This window comes from Ursus maritimus, unplaced genomic scaffold, assembly GCF_017311325.1.
Source record: "Ursus maritimus isolate PB19 unplaced genomic scaffold, ASM1731132v1 scaffold_4, whole genome shotgun sequence".
Taxonomy (NCBI): domain Eukaryota; kingdom Metazoa; phylum Chordata; class Mammalia; order Carnivora; family Ursidae; genus Ursus; species Ursus maritimus.
In genome coordinates this window covers 55148836-55168348 of record NW_024426552.1, presented here as the reverse complement: position 1 = coordinate 55168348, position 19513 = coordinate 55148836, and the positions used below count along the sequence as shown (strand labels likewise).

Genomic DNA, 19513 nt, shown 5'->3' with positions numbered 1-19513 from the left:
AGGAAATGGGGCCTTGAATTATTCTCTCAAGTTTTTAAGATTATATTTTAAAGTTATCCTACTAAACTCACTTTCACTCTGCTTCACCCATAGCACCACCCAGAACAGCAGCAGCAAAGGTAAGCGAACTAGGACAACCCAAAACTGAATCAAGTTTTATCCTCATAAATTGAAATGAACATGATAAAATAACTATCATCAAGGTTCAAGAAAATGATCCCTAAGGATATTTACAGCAAAAGCTTTTGTAAGCAAACCATCACTACTCAACTCAAAGTAGATAGGTACCAAAGAAAACAAAACAAAAACAAAAAAACTTGCAGCTTACTGGAATAGAAGAAAACAAATATTAAACAGAAAGCATTTTTTAGAACACAGAAAAGGTGATATGCCGTGTACACTATTCCAGAGATTCTTTCATGCATGAGCTTTCCATTGGTTGTAACAAGAGGGAAGCCAAGCTTAATCCTGTCGAACTGTATGTTATTTAAAAACAAAAGCAAACAAAAAACCTGCTGCTTGAAGATAAAGTTTAGGAAAACAAGTATAATTTTAAACACCAGAGACAGAAAACGGGGAGGTGATTACAATTAGAAACAATGGCATTTATAATGAAAGCCATTACAATGTTTATAAGTGAAAAACACTAAATGCCAACTTACAAAATATCTCGTGAAATATGTTCATCCAAATGAAAGCCAATATATATAATTTAACTTACATCAAATTCACAACAGCAAGAACATATTCAAAATTTGTTTTAACTGCTAAGACTAGAGAAACACATAATTCATGACTGTGGAGAATGTTATTCATAATGTGTATATAGGAAATAGGAGTTCAATGGTCAATCAAAAGGCATTCTATAATGGCTAACCTACAAACTAAGATGCTCTCTCAAACTTTACCTGTATCCTTAACCTGATATAGTCTTATTTGGGAAAAGAAATAAAACAGATTTCAAATTCCCACAAAAACTTAATTAAAATATAAGAAACTACGTTATACACACACACACACACACACACACACACACACCACTGATCAAATAACATAAAGAGGACAAAGAAGGTAATACAGAGACATAGGCTTGTTATAGAAATATGCCTCTAGAGAATTTTTTAAAAACTTTTATTTAAAGATTTGTTGCATGGCTATTAGGGCTACCACCTGATAAATAACTTGGTAAAAAATACCACTGGTACAAATTAAAGTTAAATCCAAACCCAATACACCAAAAATTTGAGAAAGGAGCTTCTTATGGATGATACATTTCCAATTAACAAGTAAACAGAAAGAACAATTAAATCTGCATATCATTCCTCTATTAGAATTAAAAATTCAATATGCGTACCATTTCTTCCTTTCTTATATTTTACACTGATTACTTCCACACATTCATAACTTGTTCATATACTTTTAGTCTTTACCAGAAACAAAATCAAACTAAAATCAGATGTTTTCACATATAAAATTGTTATATTTATCTCAATTTTTAGCACTTATACATTGTACTTCCTACAAGCCCTTCTGCTACACATTTAGCTAGGGTTATCTTTAGAAAACGTTCCTATATATGGCTATCAGAAGCAATACTTACTACTGAAAAACCTTAATGGTTTCTTTAAATGTTAGACTTCTCAAATAGAAACCTTTTAGGCACATGGTAAAATACTAAATATTTCAACTATAATGTATTCCTCAAATGTCACTTTTAAAGTTAACCCCTAGCCTATTAAAGTTTTAATGTATTTTAATAAAAATGGCAGGAAAAAATAAAAGTTGCTTTCATCATCCCTGCATTACTGAAATATTTTAACCAGTGTGAAAGAAAACCCTAAAGTGAATACAAAAATGAAAAGCCAGTTCAAAGAATAAAGAAACAAAAATAAACATGGTCAAAATAAAGTAAAACATTCTTCCATCTTTTCCAGAAAAAGAGAAGCATTTTCATATGTACCTATCGATTAGCTGTGTACATCACTGATATTAGAAAATTAATTTAACAAAAATGTTAAATGAATATTCATGTTCACAAATAAGTTTCTATGTACAGTAAACAAAGTTCTAATAAACAGCAGTGCAATGCTTCAAAAAGTCTTAACTAGTTTCAGATTCTTACAATTTTGAAATCTTTTAGTTTGCCAAATGATTTAAAGATACAGAATGTATCACTCAGTTGTGGTTTTCCATGTCACCCTCTCCTGTCAAAACAAACAAACAAAACAAAAAAGCCCACCCTAAACACATAATGGCCACAATATAAAGGAAGGTCTTAATCACTAAGTATTTGTATTTTTGAAATGCAGTTCTTAAAACATATTGCTCATTTCCTTCGGATAATACTCAAGTTGAGATTTATATAGTGATTATCCTGCTCAGATTCACACAGCATTTCAAACCACTGCTCTAAAGATGAAATTGTGAACAAAAAAGCCACAAATTCACATCTTCCACGGCAAGAATTTTAGATCCATTTTTCTTGTGGCCACATCAGTGCTGGTATTTAAATTAAAACATAAAGTCCACTTCAATCACAGGGTATTACCAATAAAAGTTTTCTTTCCAACGACTTGGACCAAAGAGTCTTAATATTTGTGTATCAGTGGTTAATTAGATTAAAGCCAGGTATTTTTAACAATGTATCAGTGAGCTTACCTGTATCCTTAGCTGATATTATAGTTTTAGAAAAAGCGTGTGAATGTTTGGGAAGAGACATAAAACAGTTTCCTAAAATCCACAAAATATTGCTAATTCAAAGAAAGGAAACTTATGTTGTAATCCTTTAGAATAAGGCCTTGACTACTTGCAAAATTCTATGAACATGTTAGAACTTTGCCTTATAAAACATTCCTTTAGATTTGATGAGAATCATCAGGATTTGGGTGGTTGGAGGGTAAAAAAAAAAAAAAAACAAAAAAACCTACTTTGCCTTTTTATTAACAAAATAATTTATTTACGATTTTCCTACTAACTTCCACTTCAATTCCCTGGCAAAACACCTAAGGCAACTCTACACAGTTCTTTTTCAAATGAATCATCAACAGAAAAAACATTCTTTGGGCTTCAAAATAGTTGTCATTATTACAATTTTATAGGACTCCACTGTAGAAGCAATTTAATTACCTCACAAAGAAGATCCACATTTGAAGATTTAGATAACATTTCTTTTTCAAAAGATACATGATTTCTGGAAAGAATATACTTAATGAATTATGCAAAAAACAAAAACAAAACAAAAAACCTTATGATGTTTCCAGTTTTAATTGGAAAAACAAAAATCTTGAAACAAATACATACATTTAGGAAGAAAAGGGTGATGGTTTGCCAATAACCATCAGCAAGTGTTAGTGACTGGTTCTATAATCGGATTTTTCTCATTAAACCTCAAATTTACAAGTTTATTCTAATTTTTCTATATATTTACCCGTTTGAACAACATCACTATTAGATGACTAAAACAAGATGGACTAAAAAATTCTTCGTATAGATTCTTGGCTGACATGTCTCATTTCTGAAAACCAGTACTCCGATGTTAGTTTACCCATGTTGTTCCATATCCTGAAATGCCCTCTCTGAACTATATTTAAGTGCGTACCATCTTTTCATTATTATTCTTATATTTAGGACATAAAGCATTCAAACAAAACTATGCCACTTAACATACCAAAATCCATGTTCATACAACATTTAAGAATTGTCCTCCAGAGATGAGAAAAATTGTAATAATTATGTTTAAAAGGCATGTTTTTATTATAACTCTTATACGTGTTTTGGACAAAAAATACTGACCAGCTAATTATGCTCTTCCACACATCATGTTCACTGAGTTTACTACCACAGTTTTAGTGCAACAAAATATCTTTGAAAAGCCACTCTACAGTAATTATGGCAAGGCTCATTAAAATGCAGAGGTAAAGATTCCATTTGTATAGAAACTTAGAAAATAATGTTTGAAAAGGAAAGGTGTTTCATCAGGCTGAATACTTTTTTGTATACTAAAAATATATATAAACATTTCTTGAATTAGTTTTATAGTCAATTTTGATGTAGTATCATTTAGTGGTGATAAATTTTGAGAGGTATATGTTTAACAAACATTATACTTGAGATTATAGTCTTAGGTAAACATTTAATACACAATGCCAAGGTAGTTTCCTTTTTTTTTTCTTTTTAATTTTTGTACCAAAAAAGTCATACATTTAATGTTGACATTTCTTCTTACCTGTGTGCCTCAGACCAATAAAGTACTCTGCATTAAAATTTAAATCTTGAGACAGTAGTACAGCATTGAAAAAAAAATTGTAAAGCAGCTCAGATACATTGAACCCAGATTTTACATTTTCATATGTCAAATTAGAATATAAAAAGTAAGCTTGAAAATCAAGTTGAAAAAGCTTATTCTTCCTCAAGAAAAAGTATGAACAATCTGAAAATGATCAACTAGTATGAATGAAACATTTACATAGGTTAAGTCACATTTAGTGGTTGCTAAACATACCACTCCCTCCTGGAAATTACCGAACCATCTACGTGTGAAACTAAGTCATCTTCATTGTCATCATAATGTTCATCGCTGACGAACTTCATTCCCATTTTTAGATCTTCATAATAATCCATTGGTCTTTCAAACCTACTGAGATTTTCTACATTGTTCCACTGCGTTTTTTCAGGCTCTTCTAAATAGTCTTTCCGTATTAGATTGTTCACTGGATTTTTGTTTTCTTTTTTCACACTGTCTGGGTAAGAATCAAGCTCATCTTGTTGAAGAACATCTATTTGTGATTCTTTTTGCATATCTGATGGTGGAATGTAGTTCTTGGCAAAGTAGTCTCCACGAAACGTCCGTCTTCTCCTATAGCAGAATATTCCAGCCAAAACACTTACAAGTACTATGAAGAGAGCCCCACCCACTACACTAGCAATGATTGTGCCAATTGTGTCATCCTTAATTGTTGCCAAAGTTGACAATGGGAAGGGCAATTTTTTTGGTTCTGTTGCTAGATCCTCGATGTCAGCAGTTGAGGGATGCCACTGAATTGTAGGCTGAAGGGTGGTAGTAGTAGGAGGATCTAATGGAAACAGTAAAGATAGACAAGACACAGAAAGGCAAAGGATGTCAATGCAGGCTGATTCGGCAGCACGCTGAAAAGACAGCATAGTTAATGAATATATATTCATAGTAACAATAGTTTTTCATTCTTAAGATCAGACTGTAGTTGTACTTATGAATTTTTAAAAAATAACACAACTGACATTTAGCCAGTTACCAATCAAATAAAAGGAATGAAAAATTACCTATGCTATAAATCCTAAATTATTCTATTCCAAGTTTAAGCCTGGTATTGTACTTCGAGGAATACTTTTTTTTTTTTTTTAATAAAAAGCATTACTTGTATGTCCTATATACAGCTGGCTTAAGAATTATTATACAAAAAGATTAAGTAATCCAAAGGTACATTTTCTTAGCCAGAAGAACAAAGAAATAAAATGAAAGAAAAAAAAATTAAAGTATGTTTTCTTAATATCCATCTTTACCTAATTTCATTTACTTTTATAAGATATGAACTTATCTTTAAAAGAATGAAAAACTATAGATTCTTGTTAAGTGGCCATAGTATAAGCTGTTGGTTTAATAATTCTCTCAAAAATATTTTCCTTAAGTAAAGAGAACTCTTCAATTTTTAGAAAGGACATATGTAGTACATACCATTATTTAGTAATTTAAAAATAAAAAGCATATGTTTAAACTGTGTTAGCCAAATGGGCTATATTATCAAATGAGACTGACAGAGAAAGACAAAGTAAAACCATGTTATCAAGTGTTATAAAAATGTCATTGCCATGTCTATATCCCATGGGTTAAGATATCTGAACTTTTAGGAAATTGAAGAATTGCAACCATATCTGCAAAATTTAGTGTCACATTGCTTTAGTATGGAGTCTCAAAGAGTAGCTAATATTTTAGAGAGAACATTCTAATAATACTTAAATATTAGATGCAAATGATCCTGTGTATTGCTATTAGATTACAAAGTAAATAGCCATTAATATTAAAAAGCAACTAAACATAAATAGTAAAAATTAAAGACTGGTTAATTATCAATTAAGTGATATTTGTAGGTCATGTTACACAAAACTCCAGAGTTTGAAGAAAGGATGAGTTAAAAAATCTTGAATTTCTTCTTTGATAAAAATAAATGACCCGAATGGTAATCTCCTATAATTAATTTTTAAATGAGTGGTACTGATAGAGCTTTTAAAAAATGATTGTTAGAAAAATACTAAATCTACATGGGGTAAGTTATTCTAAAATTACAAGCTAAAGAAAAATACTTACTTAAACAGGTTTCATCACGGAATGCCATATGTACAGAATGTGGTAAAAATTTAGCAAGTACAATATAAAATTTAACAAGTACAGTATAACTAATTTCCTATGAATTTAAACCAATAGAACAGGCAATCCTGCCAAGTACTTTGAAGTGAGTATTAGTTATCATATTATATGTAAGCGAATCAAGAAGAGTTTTAATTTGTAAGAACATATTATTCACTAGCTGAACAAATTCAATCTTAAAAATCATTGTGGAATTGTAGGATCATTTCTAGTATAAAAGTAGTAAAGCCTATCATATAATGCAACTTCAGAGAACCAGGATATTAAAGAAATAAATTAAAAATTAATCATCTGTAAGACAACTCATGTATTTTCTGAGGTGGTAGGACTAATGGAAAAATCAAATTTTAAATATTAAATGTCATCTTTACAATGATTTCCAAAGAAAAAAACATTACAATAAACTGGCATCGGCATGTTCAAGCATAAGTACAAATCACCTAAATAATTATTTGTAATTCACACATTTTTGCACATGTAAGGTTTTAAAACTTTTTGATAGCTCTTAATGAAATGTTATTTTTCTCAGAACAGTGTATGCGCCTGAACTCTCACCAAGTATAAGATACATAACTCATTATTTTTACCAAGTATCCCTTAAAAAAAAAAACAACACACTGGTATTTTTTATTTCTACTTGCAATGTTCTTTATGTAAACACGGATGGCCACTAATTAGCTGAGATTTAACAAAATACAGCTTTCAGAAAATCTAACTTAAAAAAAAGAGAGTAACCAAAAAAACAAAACAAAACAAAAAAACAAACGCACAAACCCTATCTTAAAATCTTTTTTGTCAGTGGTTCTAGAAATTCTTTAACCTGCCATCCCCTCCTCCACCAAATAAAGACAGCATCCCCTCACTATTAATATGATTCCATGAAAGAGGGACTATTGTTAATTATTTTGTATTTTAAGCAATGGACATATATATGACAATGCACACAAGACATTTATTCATGTTTTCGAATTCTTGCCCTGCTCCAAGATAATTACACTGAGAGTTAGAATTTGCATAAGGAGTCAAAAGGGCTATTTTGTAATCACTGATAGCTACTTATTTATCGTAATTTAAAATCCTTCCCCACAGCTTTCCTTATTTCATTTTTTTTTATTTATTTGCAGAATGTGTGATAAATGAGTATATAACAAATGTAATGAACTAGTAGAGACTGTGAGTTTTCTACAATCAAAAGAAGAATTTTTTTTTTTCAAATTAATGAGTTCTGACAAACAGGAAACAAATAGCCCAGTAAGGCTTCTGTAGCTAGAAAGTGTATATTTTAGCCTAATATATTAAAAAAATTAAATGAATTAATTGATTTTTTCTTTTACAATTTATATGCATTGTTTACAAAACCAAAATCTATGAATTTTAAAGACTGCTAATTATGTGTGGATTCCTATGCCAGATATTATACCTAATTCCTAAAATCAATAGGATTCAAAATTCAAGATTTGCATAGGAATATACTTTGAGTTTTAGGCATGGGAGAACTTACATGATATATAAAAATTTGTTCCTCTACTCTCAAAGAAAAGTACAAAATATCAGGGAAAAGCACATCAAGATCAACTAGAAAAACACAATTTGCCGCAGTCGTTTGGACAAAGATTCACTATACCTCCATGAGGAATAACTGAAGTTGCATATTGCAATCTTGGATCAATCACCTTTTGTCCAAAATCTTACACTTACTGATGTGGAAAAAATGTAGAATAAAATTATAATTTCCCTCAAACAGAGCTGCTAACTCTACTCTGTTCTGAGTAGATCTTTTAGTCTCCAGTCACAAGATGCATTTGTTTTAGAAATAATTTAAAGTATCATTTCCTAAATTTTTACATATCAATTTTAATAGAGGTAAAAAAATTTTTTCTAGAGGAAAAAGGGTACATATAATTTACAATAAAAAAGATCAACAGCTTGATTGTTTACTCTGTGTGAATTATGGCCTTTTATTCTGATAAAAGCCTATTAGGATTTACTTGTCACTTTGGAAAGGCAGTATTATATCTAGGACATTTAACGTCCTCCAAGAAGCTCTCAGTGGCAATAACTAAAGTCAACGTAGTGTACTGTATTTAATATTAAAGACACTGGATAGAAAGGTAAAGTTTAATTCTAATGATTAAAGAAAATCATCTCATAAAATGCTATCTTTTTGAAGTACTTAACTGATTTTTCATATTTACTCAAAATTTTATTTCCTCTCTTTTAGGACTTAGTGGAGGTTGATCAATAGATGTGTGAAGTTTATCACCAGTGTTATGTTATTCCCTTGTCAAAGAAAATAAAACTATATAAAAGCACATTCTGGATTTTTAATTCTTTTCTGATTGTTTTCTTCTCAAATTTTTTCATTCATGCAAGAAAGTTTACTGAACACCTATCACATGCCAAACGTGATTAAAGCAGATGAAAGGACTTATGTTCCAGTAGAAACAGAAAAGCATATAAATAAAATATGTAGATGTTATGTGGCAATAAATACTGTAGAGAAAAATAAGGCAGAGAAGGAGACAGAGAAAGGAATAAAAGGGGTGAGAAAAGAGAAGTTTCAATTTTTAATTTTAATTATAGTCATGAAGGTGAAACTTGAGCAAAGACCTAAAGAAAATGAGGGAAAGNGCTATAAGGATATCTGAAGAGCTTTCCAGCTGGAGAAACAAGTCAAGGACTCTGAGGTAGCAACGTTCTTGCTGTGTTCAAAGAACAGCAAGGAAGCCGGCAACAAGGCCAAGTGAGCAAGGGATATAGTAAGAGAGGAGGTCATCTAGGATCAGAGCATGTATAGACCCTTGTAAGACATAGCAAGATTTGGTTTTCATTGGGGGTCAAATGAGAAGTGCGTGAAAAGTTTACAGGGAAGAAGTGACATGATCTGACATGCCCTTCACAAGGATCATTCTGGCTGCTCTTTTGAGGATAGATTAAACGTAGGAAGATTAAACGGCTGTTTTAATAATGAAGTAAGGGTTGCTGATGGCTTGGGTCAGACTACTCACAGCAGAAGTGGAAAAATAGTAAGGTTCTTAATGGAAGAGCTGCCATGGATTTGTTGATGGACTGGATGGGGTATGAGATAACAACAACTGAAATCAAGAATAAGCATCAAGGATTAAACCCTGAGCAAACAGAAGGATGATAGTTATCAATCACAGAAAGGAGGGAAACTGTTAGAAGAAGAGGTATGGTGGCAGGGGGCAGAAGAAAAATCAGGACCTAAATTTTGAATGTTAAGCCATAAATGCTTATTATACCTCTACACAGAGTTAGTGATTTTAACAGACAGTTGGACACATAAGTTGAAAGAACTGGGAAATGGATTCAGAATGCCAAAAGATATAATAAATTTAGGATATCATCAACAGAATCAGTATATACAAGAATGTCCAAATTGAGCCTCAATATTTAAATGATTACATAATAACACATTGAACCTGCGATTTACAAGTAATACCCCACACCAAATTTTGTACAACAGAAACAAAAAATAAACAGTCCTTAGATAACTACATTCTAAATATGCATTCCCTGCGGCTTTAAGATCCAAGAAAAAAAAGAGAAGAGAAGAGAAGAGAAGAGAAGAGAAGAGAGAAGAGAAGAGAAGAGAAGAGAAGAGAAGAGAAGAGAAAAGGGAAAGAAAGAAGGAAGGAAGGGAGAGACAGACCGACAGAAGAAAAACCTTTAAGGGAACAAAGGGAGAAGAATAAACTAATATTTAATCTCATTCTGATTTCACCAAAGCACTGCTACTGGCAGAAAGGGCCAGCTAGGGATGTACACAGCTCTAAGCTTCTTGTGAGATTCATGCAAAAATATATTTGTATCATCCCTATCATGTGCCACGCACTAAGTGATGCGTATTCAATGGTAAATGAAGCAACCACAAACTGCTTAAATATGAGGACGGACAGATAATAAGTACACAAGGTAAGTATACAACTACAAATTGTGGGAAATGCCATGAGAAAATAGTATGGGGGACTGTTCTTAGATTGAGTGATCATACAAAGACAAAGAATATAACATTAAAGCCAGCTTAAAATTTCTCTAAAAATCTAACTATTCGAGTTTACATAATTACATAATTGCCATACAAACCTGCTTTCCTCAAGGTTCTCTTCCTTTTTCCTTTAATTTTCCATTGTTTAGACATGAAGATTGCTATCTTCTTGTAGTAAGTAGATGCTCAAAATATTTTGTATAATTTTTATAAATGAGCATTACATTGATAATTTATAGCCACACCCATGAAAAAAATGTATTTTTAGCTCTAACTGTATTTTGTGAGTACCCGAATTTATATACTCAAATTAACAAAAACATTCATAGCAAAACAACTGGAATGTGAAAAACCTAAGTTCTTAGTGACTTAAGGACTGACAATAAGAAAAATCTTAAATTTTATTTCATTAGAAAGTTTTCACTAGCATTCACTCTCAGTAACTCAGTATGATATAGTTCCACACTGAGTGACTGACTACGTTATTTAATAAGCCAGGTGGTCATCAAAGTCAATATCCCATTTTATTTATGAGACACCTGTATCCTGAATAGTCACCAAAAAAAACAAACGAACCAACCCAGTGTTTGTTCTCAGGTATAAAAATGAGAGGACTTAGAAAAGTACACACTACCTATAAAAGGAATACTTAATACTATGTAACTGAAAAATTAACTATAAGCAAAGATCTTAAAATGTATATAAGCTTGCTGCATAGACATTCTGACATTTCTTTAAGTAAAGCCACTTTACATATGTGGTTCAGGTAGGGCTACTCTATTATATTTCTTTTTGATTATTTGGAAAACCTCACACTGAGAAATCTGCATATTAGCAAATACAAATTACCAACTACAACATAGTGTTATTAATACTGTCGTTACAGGAATAATTTAAGTAACTCATTTTGCGAGTAGATAGTAGCTTACCTGAAATGTAGATGACCTTTTGATCACTTCTTTGACCAAGGGAATTGGTTACTTTACAGACATAAACACCAGAATAATTGAAAGTCAATGGATGGACAAAATGAAGAGTATTGTCTGAAGCCAATAAACCATCAGGCCACTGTCCATCCAACCTATATTTTAAAAAGCATGAAATTATTTTAAGTATCTTCAGACTTTATTCACTGACAGCTATTAAAATAAGATTTTAAACTTTTGAGATGTTAAGTGAAAGAACTGGCATTCTTTAGGTAAAATTCACTATGAAATGGAAATATATAAGATATGAATTTTATTTCAATAAAAATGAACTAATTGATAAAATCCATTAAGAATACCCTTTCTTTCAAAATGGCAATTGACATAAGTACAAGTAGGCCAACATATTAGAATGGAAGGGAAGGAAAGAAAAAAAATTAGGTGATTTTAAAGAATTATATTCAGAAAACTGGAACATTAGAAAAATATATTATTTGAAGACCTACAGTATCAAAAGAATTAAAAATAATTCTCAGTGAATAGATCTATTCATATCTATAAATTTCTTAAGAACTTTAAGATAAAAGCCATTTAAGTGCATGATAATGTTTTAGCACCTTTTGTAACATATATAAAGAGCATCAGTTCATACTGAGCAAATCTGTACTGTGCCCCATTCAAAGACGGTTAGTTTCTAAAGCATCAAAAACCGTCTTCTTATAAAATAATCTCACTTGTAAAGTGGGCATCTGTGACAGTAAAAACCAAGGTACCATTCTGCATCAATAACTTCTTAAAAATGGTGTCTATACTAATTTGGCTAAGAGGTCCTATCTAGTGTATACATTACTATAAACCACAATAGGAATAAAATCCCACTATGACATAAACTCTAAAGCCATTCACTGCAATGGAACTAAGTATACTGTTATACATCATACTGCCAACCTTAGAGTAGTAAAAACACACCAAGAGGTATTTATTTTGAAATTATTTTTAAAGCCCGTGAGTTATTTTTTAGGAGAACAAAAAGTCAAGTAAACCAGGTGCTCAACTTTTACGGTCTAAGCTAGGCAGATTTTCAAAAGGTTCATTTATTCATTCACTCAGCCATCCATTATTTGCCAGGAGCTTAATATTAACCATACTCTGCTCTGCTGGTGTTGCTGAGATACAGAAGTAAATAAGATATTGTTTTTCCTTTCAATGACCTACGTACACAGAAGGCTGACAACTAATTACGAAGAGAATAAGAACAAAAAATAACAAAAAGGTAGAAAGAAACAAAACCAACACTGGACAATAGGAGGAATGATTTTGTTCTGCAAATCCAATGGTAAATAGGAAAAATAGTCAATAAAATCTTTTACAGTGCAGGAACTTTAATTTAGCATTGAAGAAAATAGGTAATATTCTTATATGGTTTAAAAAAACAAAAACAACTAACCTTCTTCTACAAAAACTTTGAAAAGAACATTTGTACAAGCACCAACTTTCAAAAGGTGAACTTCTAGGAGGATGAGAATGAATATGGAGTATATAAATGCCAATTATCTCTCTGCACTTTGAGACCCAAATTCTAATCCCTTTAATTATGAGAAATATATAAATGGCTTATAATCCTTTAAAGTTGCTTATTCAAATAACCCACAGTCAGAAAAACCTAAATATCACATTAAGCTCACAGCAAATGATATGCTAAGCACATTCTATACTCCATTTTACCTATGTTACCTGGTTTATATTCATTGTCTCTACCCTCACAACTCTATAATGTACTATTATCAGTGAGGAAACAAAGGATTAGAGACGTTAGATGTCTTACCCAAAAAGACATCTCCAAGTACAGATACTAGGAAGGGAACTTGGAATTTTATGACTTTTAGAAATAACCTATCACACATCTTAACCAATGACTGCGTCCCACTTTTAAGAAAATATAAATGAAAAAAAAAAAAACCCTTCTCTACTTTAAAAACTGTATCTTTGCTTAAAGACAACAGATTGACCAAATATCACGGTTTCCTTACTCCACAAAATCCCACCTAAAACAAGAGTAAAGGAATTAAGGCTATTAAAAACCCACAAGGAGGCAGAATTCATGAGACAAGATGTTCCAACAAACTTTTAGAAGACAGAAAACAGATGGAGGAAACAATATATGCTTTGAGCCACTGTTTCTCAATCAGAGTGATTGTGTCTCCAGGGGACAACTGGCCAGTCTGGAGACATTTTTGGTTTTCACAATAGGGTATGAGGCCAGGGATGCCGCTAAACACCCTGCAACCCACAGGATCGCCTCCCACAACAAAGCTGTATCCAGCTCAACATGTCAACAGCACTAAGGATGAAAAGCTCCCCTTTGGGCTGAAGAAGTGCTTCCACGAGGCATATGAATGGGAACGCAGCCAATGTGGTCCAAGGAACCCAAGACTTGGAGTCTGACTCACTGCACTACTACAGAAGGCCAGAGTGAAGCAGAGGGCTACAATTACGGACATTAGTTGAAAGTTGAAAAAATAGACTCCTCTCAACTCTGTGCAGATAGTGGGCATTTATGTTTTAAAAACAAGAACGAAGCTGAATTCAATAAATAAACTGAATGGCCACCAAAAAAGATTTCCAGTCTTCCTGAGTGACATCTGAAGCTTCCCCGGGGAAATAACACTCTACCTGATCACTCTAAATGGTATCTACTAATGAGTAATCCCCACCCAAAGACAGAGTTTCCACTCAGAATTTTAATACATTTTAATATTTTAATGCATCACTGTGAAATGACTGGACAACTGAGAAAATTAAAGAATATCTACAAAATGAAAACCAAACAAAAAACAAAGGAAGAAAAGAAGAGACAATAAAGTAAGAAGCAGTAAAAACTCTCTGAAGGGAAATAACTTTAGTATTGTGCCCTAGGAAGAAACAAGACATTACATCCATAAAATAAGAAAAAAATGCTATGAAATGAAAGAGAAATAAGAAAATGCTCTTAGAAATTAAAAGTATGGGGGCCCCTGGGTGGCTCAATCAGTTAAGTTGTCAGCTCTGGATTTCAGCTCAGACCATGATCTCCGTGTCCAGGGATCAGGCTCTGTGGGAGTCTGCTTGATGATTTTCTCTCCTCTCTCCCTACGCCTCTCCTCTGCCCTCCCCCCCAAATAAATTCTTAAAAAAAAAAAAAAAAAGAAATTAAAAATATGCCTCCAAAATGTTTTAAATCAATTAAATCAATGGGGAAAAAAAAAACAAGGAAATTTCCTAGGAAAAACAAAACAAAAACTGTTTGAAAAATAAGAAAGGACGTTTAGTATATAATAAATAGGAGGTCTAATAACAGCAAATTAAAAAAAGGGAAATGATTTTTTAAAAAATGACAGAATTATACACAGTTGATAGATACAAGTCTCAAGAGTAAAGGGAGGCCCCAAATACTGAGAAATACAAATGAAAACCTTAGTATAACAGTTTGAAATTTCACTGATAAAGAGAATTAAGGATATTCTTTGAGGCTAAGAATTATTAGCCTCAGGGAAAACAAAGATCTTAGACAAAAAAAAACCCCAGAATTCCAGTATACTACTGTGAGTAAATATTTACCTGTCATGGGGAGGCAAACAATGATTACAGAGTTTAACTATAAGTGGCTTAATTTCATTGGAACTTGTGAAGGGAGGAATATGTATACGGGTACCTTTATGTGTGAAGGGGTAGATATAAAATTAAATTTTCATCTGTCACTATAAGAGGTCAATAGATAGTATTAAGAAGTAGCAATTTAAGACCAAAGACGGTAACTACCAGAAGGAATTGCTAAATGGCTAAAAAGTAGCCTTTGAGGACCAGAACTGCATGGGTAGGAAGGTAGGGGAGGGGTGGAACAGGAGACCACTCAGAAACCCTTCATTTAATTTTCAGCCATTACTACCATCATGTACTACACTGATTAAAAAAAAAAAAAAAAACTTTAAATATGCATTTAAGAATACTTTTCATTTTTAAATAATTTCCCTTTAGAAGTATCTGACATTATTACCTGCTCCACACAGATTTGAAGGGTGGTGGATTTGCATCAGCATTACACTTGAGATTAACACCTTTTCTTCCTACAAACCAATTCCCATCATAGCCTGTTACTGAAACTTCTGGCGCATCTATAAAATAAATGCATAACCGTACAAATTATCTTTTGTTAATGATAAATGCAATATATAATGACAAACATTACTATAATGACTAAACTTTAGAAGAACAGAAATCATTTTTCCTTCTGTCAATATACATAACCAGTGTGGAAGACAGTAGTTAATAAATATTAGTTGACTGAAAGAATGAGTGCATGAATGGACAATGAGTACCCAAACACTAGGCAACTATAGCATGTACAGTTCTAGTTATTATGGACACTGAATATAAGGATATTCACAAACATATAATCACCAAGAACAAAATATAAGAGTCCTATTATGAGAAGCACAGATTTATGAACAAAGGAAATATATTATACTACTTAATTTGATGAGACGCCAAGTCACCATATAAAACTGTCTTTAAAGAAATGTTCAATCTGAAAGAAAATATCTCCTGAGAGATACAAAGTCAATTACAGAGATTAGATTCCCTGTATTACAATTAATTAATATTCTACGGGTAGGTAGAGATGTGACACAAACTTTCTAAGGCTATAATTACAACTAAAGTAAGTTATCTGTAGCCTCAACTGCTGTAAAACATTATATTTTATCCATTCAATGCACCCAGATGTCTTTGGTATATGTGTAATATAGTTAGTTAAATGAGCAAGTGTCCATATCTACCAGCAATATAAATTTATGCATTTAAACCATACAATCCAATTCAAATCATTCATTCAACCATCCTATTGTTTAACTCCTAGTAAGTGGCAGGCACTGTTGCAGGTATTTAGTGTACATATAGACTCTGTATTTATAAAATTTATTTTCTAAGAGCTTTTAGTAAGGAAGAGAATATTTTAAAAGTATTAAACTAAAACCTGTTTTGAGAGCCAAGAAGGAAAGGAATAGGATGGTATAGAGAAGGTAAGAAGGGCCTAATTTAGACTGGGGATGAGGTTGAGGAAGGTCATGAAAGCTTCCCTAAGGAAATGTCACTTATGCATGATACAGGGACCCTCCTGTGAGTTACACAGTAAACTAGATAAATCCTATATGACCAGATGGGAAGTTAGAGAGAGACCTGGTCAGTTTAATTCTGTCAGGGAAGATTATCTAGTATCAAGCAAGGTTTACAAAGAAGAGTAGTAAAAAATTAAACTTGCACTAAGGTACAATTAATTACCTTAGTAATTTTAAGAAATGCCCGCCTCATAAATACCAAGAATTAACAAACACTATTGTAACTGGTGCTAAAAAATGTTGCTGAAGGAACAGCACAGATATCTGTGAGTTTAATTTCTTTTAATAGGAGGAGGGAATAGGTACTAAGGTAAGGTATCCCCAAAGAATACCTCCAAATTTTGAGACCTGAACTTTGGATATAAGATTTTATCTCCTTAAACTTTGTTCACATGTTTTATAGGTCCCAATTAAAAAGACGGAAAAAATTTTGAGTACTCTAAGAACATTTTAGGAGCAAGCCAATAAATCTAAGCCATAATTATATAAGTCTTACATTAAAAGAAATATTTTTCTATATTTAAGATGGCATTCAAGCAAACAACAACCAAAAAAGCATAATGTACATAATACAAACTGAAGAAAATTTCAATCATTACTGGATACAAGGAAGGACAAAATACATATAAGGAAAATATTAATAGTACTTACAATTGGGATCTGAATTTTACAAGAAAAAGGAAAAAGTTAAGAGTCTGTGAAAGTAAGGCAGGAAAAGGAAAAAGAGAAGTTTTAATCGGATTCTCTAGAGAAGTGAAAAGAAGGTATTTGCACTCAAGAATAAAATGGCAGTAATATTCATGTAAGATAACTTCCCAAGTTCAACCCTATAAATGTTGAAAAAGATTCTTAAAATTAGCTTTAGAAACCATTAAGTGTAGCGAGTATGCGCAATTTAAAATTCCACCTATGTCATATCAAAAAATAAAACACTAAGAATAAAAACTCTAACACCTCCTTTTAAAAACCTATTGATTTGCATTATCCTTGTTTTAAGTTAATGTGCATTATCTCTTTTTCTTCTGCTCAAAATTTTTAAATGCTACATAAAGAACGTGTCAACAACTCAGCTAATGTACAGGAAGAAGTATACACACATACGTATACACACATAAAACTTTACACACAAGGGAGCATCCCTTAACAAAAAAATAAAAATAGATGAGCCGAGCTTTGAACCTTATCTACAACGGTCATTATCCCAATGATATCTTTAAAATACTGTCTTTATGAGAATCTTACAACACGATCAGTAAAATCAGATGAGAAATAGTATTTGAAAAGCAAAGATTTTCAAACTAATTAATATGCATCTAGGCAGTGAAAGATTCTTGCTGAAAAAATCATGGGCAGAATCAATAAAACTGAGTAACAGTTAAATTAACTAAACTGGAGAAGTTGTTTGTCTCTAAGTATTACACATTTTGAGGTATAAGTTTCCACAATTTGCTTAAGTCCAGCCTATTTTTGAGGTCTAAAAAGGATAAGGCTAAACAATTTTAAGTTGGAAAGCAACTTTAAAGTCACTGTCCATCTTTACGAACTAGTAAAAAAATGTTCTGGTTAAATGAAATTTCCACAAATTAAGAAAATTAAGAAAAAAATGTCAACAAGGAAAAAGATGTAAGAATATCTGAATATTAAATATTCAAACTAACAAGTCTGACATAGAATTAGGTCACAGGAAGGAAATTAAAATACACGACATGTTTAAAAAGCAAATGTTATTGTTTACTTACACTGTATATCTAATATGAAAGAATATCGGATGTCCTTTTCCAAGGCTGGATGTTTTACAACACAGGTAATTCGCCTTCCTCTAGCAAATCTGGTTGGAAACAGCTTGTACTGGCTGACAATTGTTGCCGTTTCATTTGGAAAAGAAGTTGTAGTGGATTCCATTTCACCAAGATCACCTTCCCAGTCAATATGTGCAACTGGTTTTCCAGTGGCTGCGATACAGATGGCTGCTACTGTTTCATTTCCTCCATCAATTAAAGAATCTGGCCCTTTTATTAGGCTCACAGTGGGTTCAACTGTTTAAATTTTAAAAAATAATTAGTCACATTTCAATGAAGAATATATTTACATCTTTCCAAGCCTTATCTAGCCATATTTCATAAGCTTCAGGGCAAATGCATATAAAATTTACACACATGCTTTTAAGTAATGCCAACGTCAGCTGCATTCTTGGAAAAGGAGAAGATCATGAGCCAAGACAAACAAGAAACTCAGCAGGACTTCAAAACCTTAAAAGAAGGTTCTCCCAAGAGAGAGACGTTTTCTGTATAGGGACTGATGAGGTCCTCTCCAAAGTTAGTATAGGAAAAATTCCTGTAAATTGGATCATAATTTTCATTATGAGATTTTAAGTATTACTCTGAAAGGGGGAAAGATGTAGTTTTAAGACACAGTGCTTCATTTTGCAGCAAAAACGTTTATAGAAAATATAGATTAAGTTACCAGTACAGAACCTACACTGTTAAAATGTAATGTCTGCAATAGTTATGTTTATTAAAATGTGTATTAGGATGCATATCCCATTATCTTTTTCTAGTAAAAGAAAGCTCCTCAGCAAGTGAAAGCAACCTTAATGTTTAGACCATTTCAATTTACTTTCCATATATCCTATTTCTTCACATTTTCCAGCAAATTTCATGTGCTTCGTTCTGCATAAATTCCTCAGTCTCACCTCATGAATTATTTGTCTCAAGCCTATAGTTTATTCTATATATTAAGTTTTTATCTCAGTAACTTATTTATTTCCAAAGTTTCCAACTGGTTTTCAATTCCATCTGTTCTTGATTTGTATCTACCTATTTTTGTTTCATAATTTACTTGCGATACTAATATTGTCCTTATGTACTTCCTTATGTATTTTATAAAATGTATTACTGTAAAATAACAAAGGGAAAAGTACATACAAACATGTAATAAATACTTTATAGTAAACATCTGTGTAAACACCACACATGTTAATAAAAAACATTAGTACCTCCCAGGTCGCTCAACATGCCTCTCCTTG

At 32.0% G+C, this 19513-nt stretch overlaps 1 protein-coding gene across 1 annotated transcript in view; it reads right to left on the bottom strand.

The window, feature by feature from the left end:
- Window positions 1–2557: 2557 nt before the first annotated feature.
- Window positions 2558–19513, bottom strand: part of NECTIN3 (nectin cell adhesion molecule 3) — a 66185-nt gene continuing 49229 nt past the window's right edge. Inside the window, exons 3-6 of the mRNA XM_040621210.1 lie at window positions 18228–18524; window positions 15369–15486; window positions 11339–11490; window positions 2558–5072 (exon numbers count right to left, since the gene is read on the bottom strand). Coding sequence (XP_040477144.1) covers window positions 4492–5072; window positions 11339–11490; window positions 15369–15486; window positions 18228–18524 — 1148 coding nt within the window. The 3' untranslated portion in view covers window positions 2558–4491. The remainder of the gene's footprint in view (window positions 5073–11338; window positions 11491–15368; window positions 15487–18227; window positions 18525–19513) is intronic.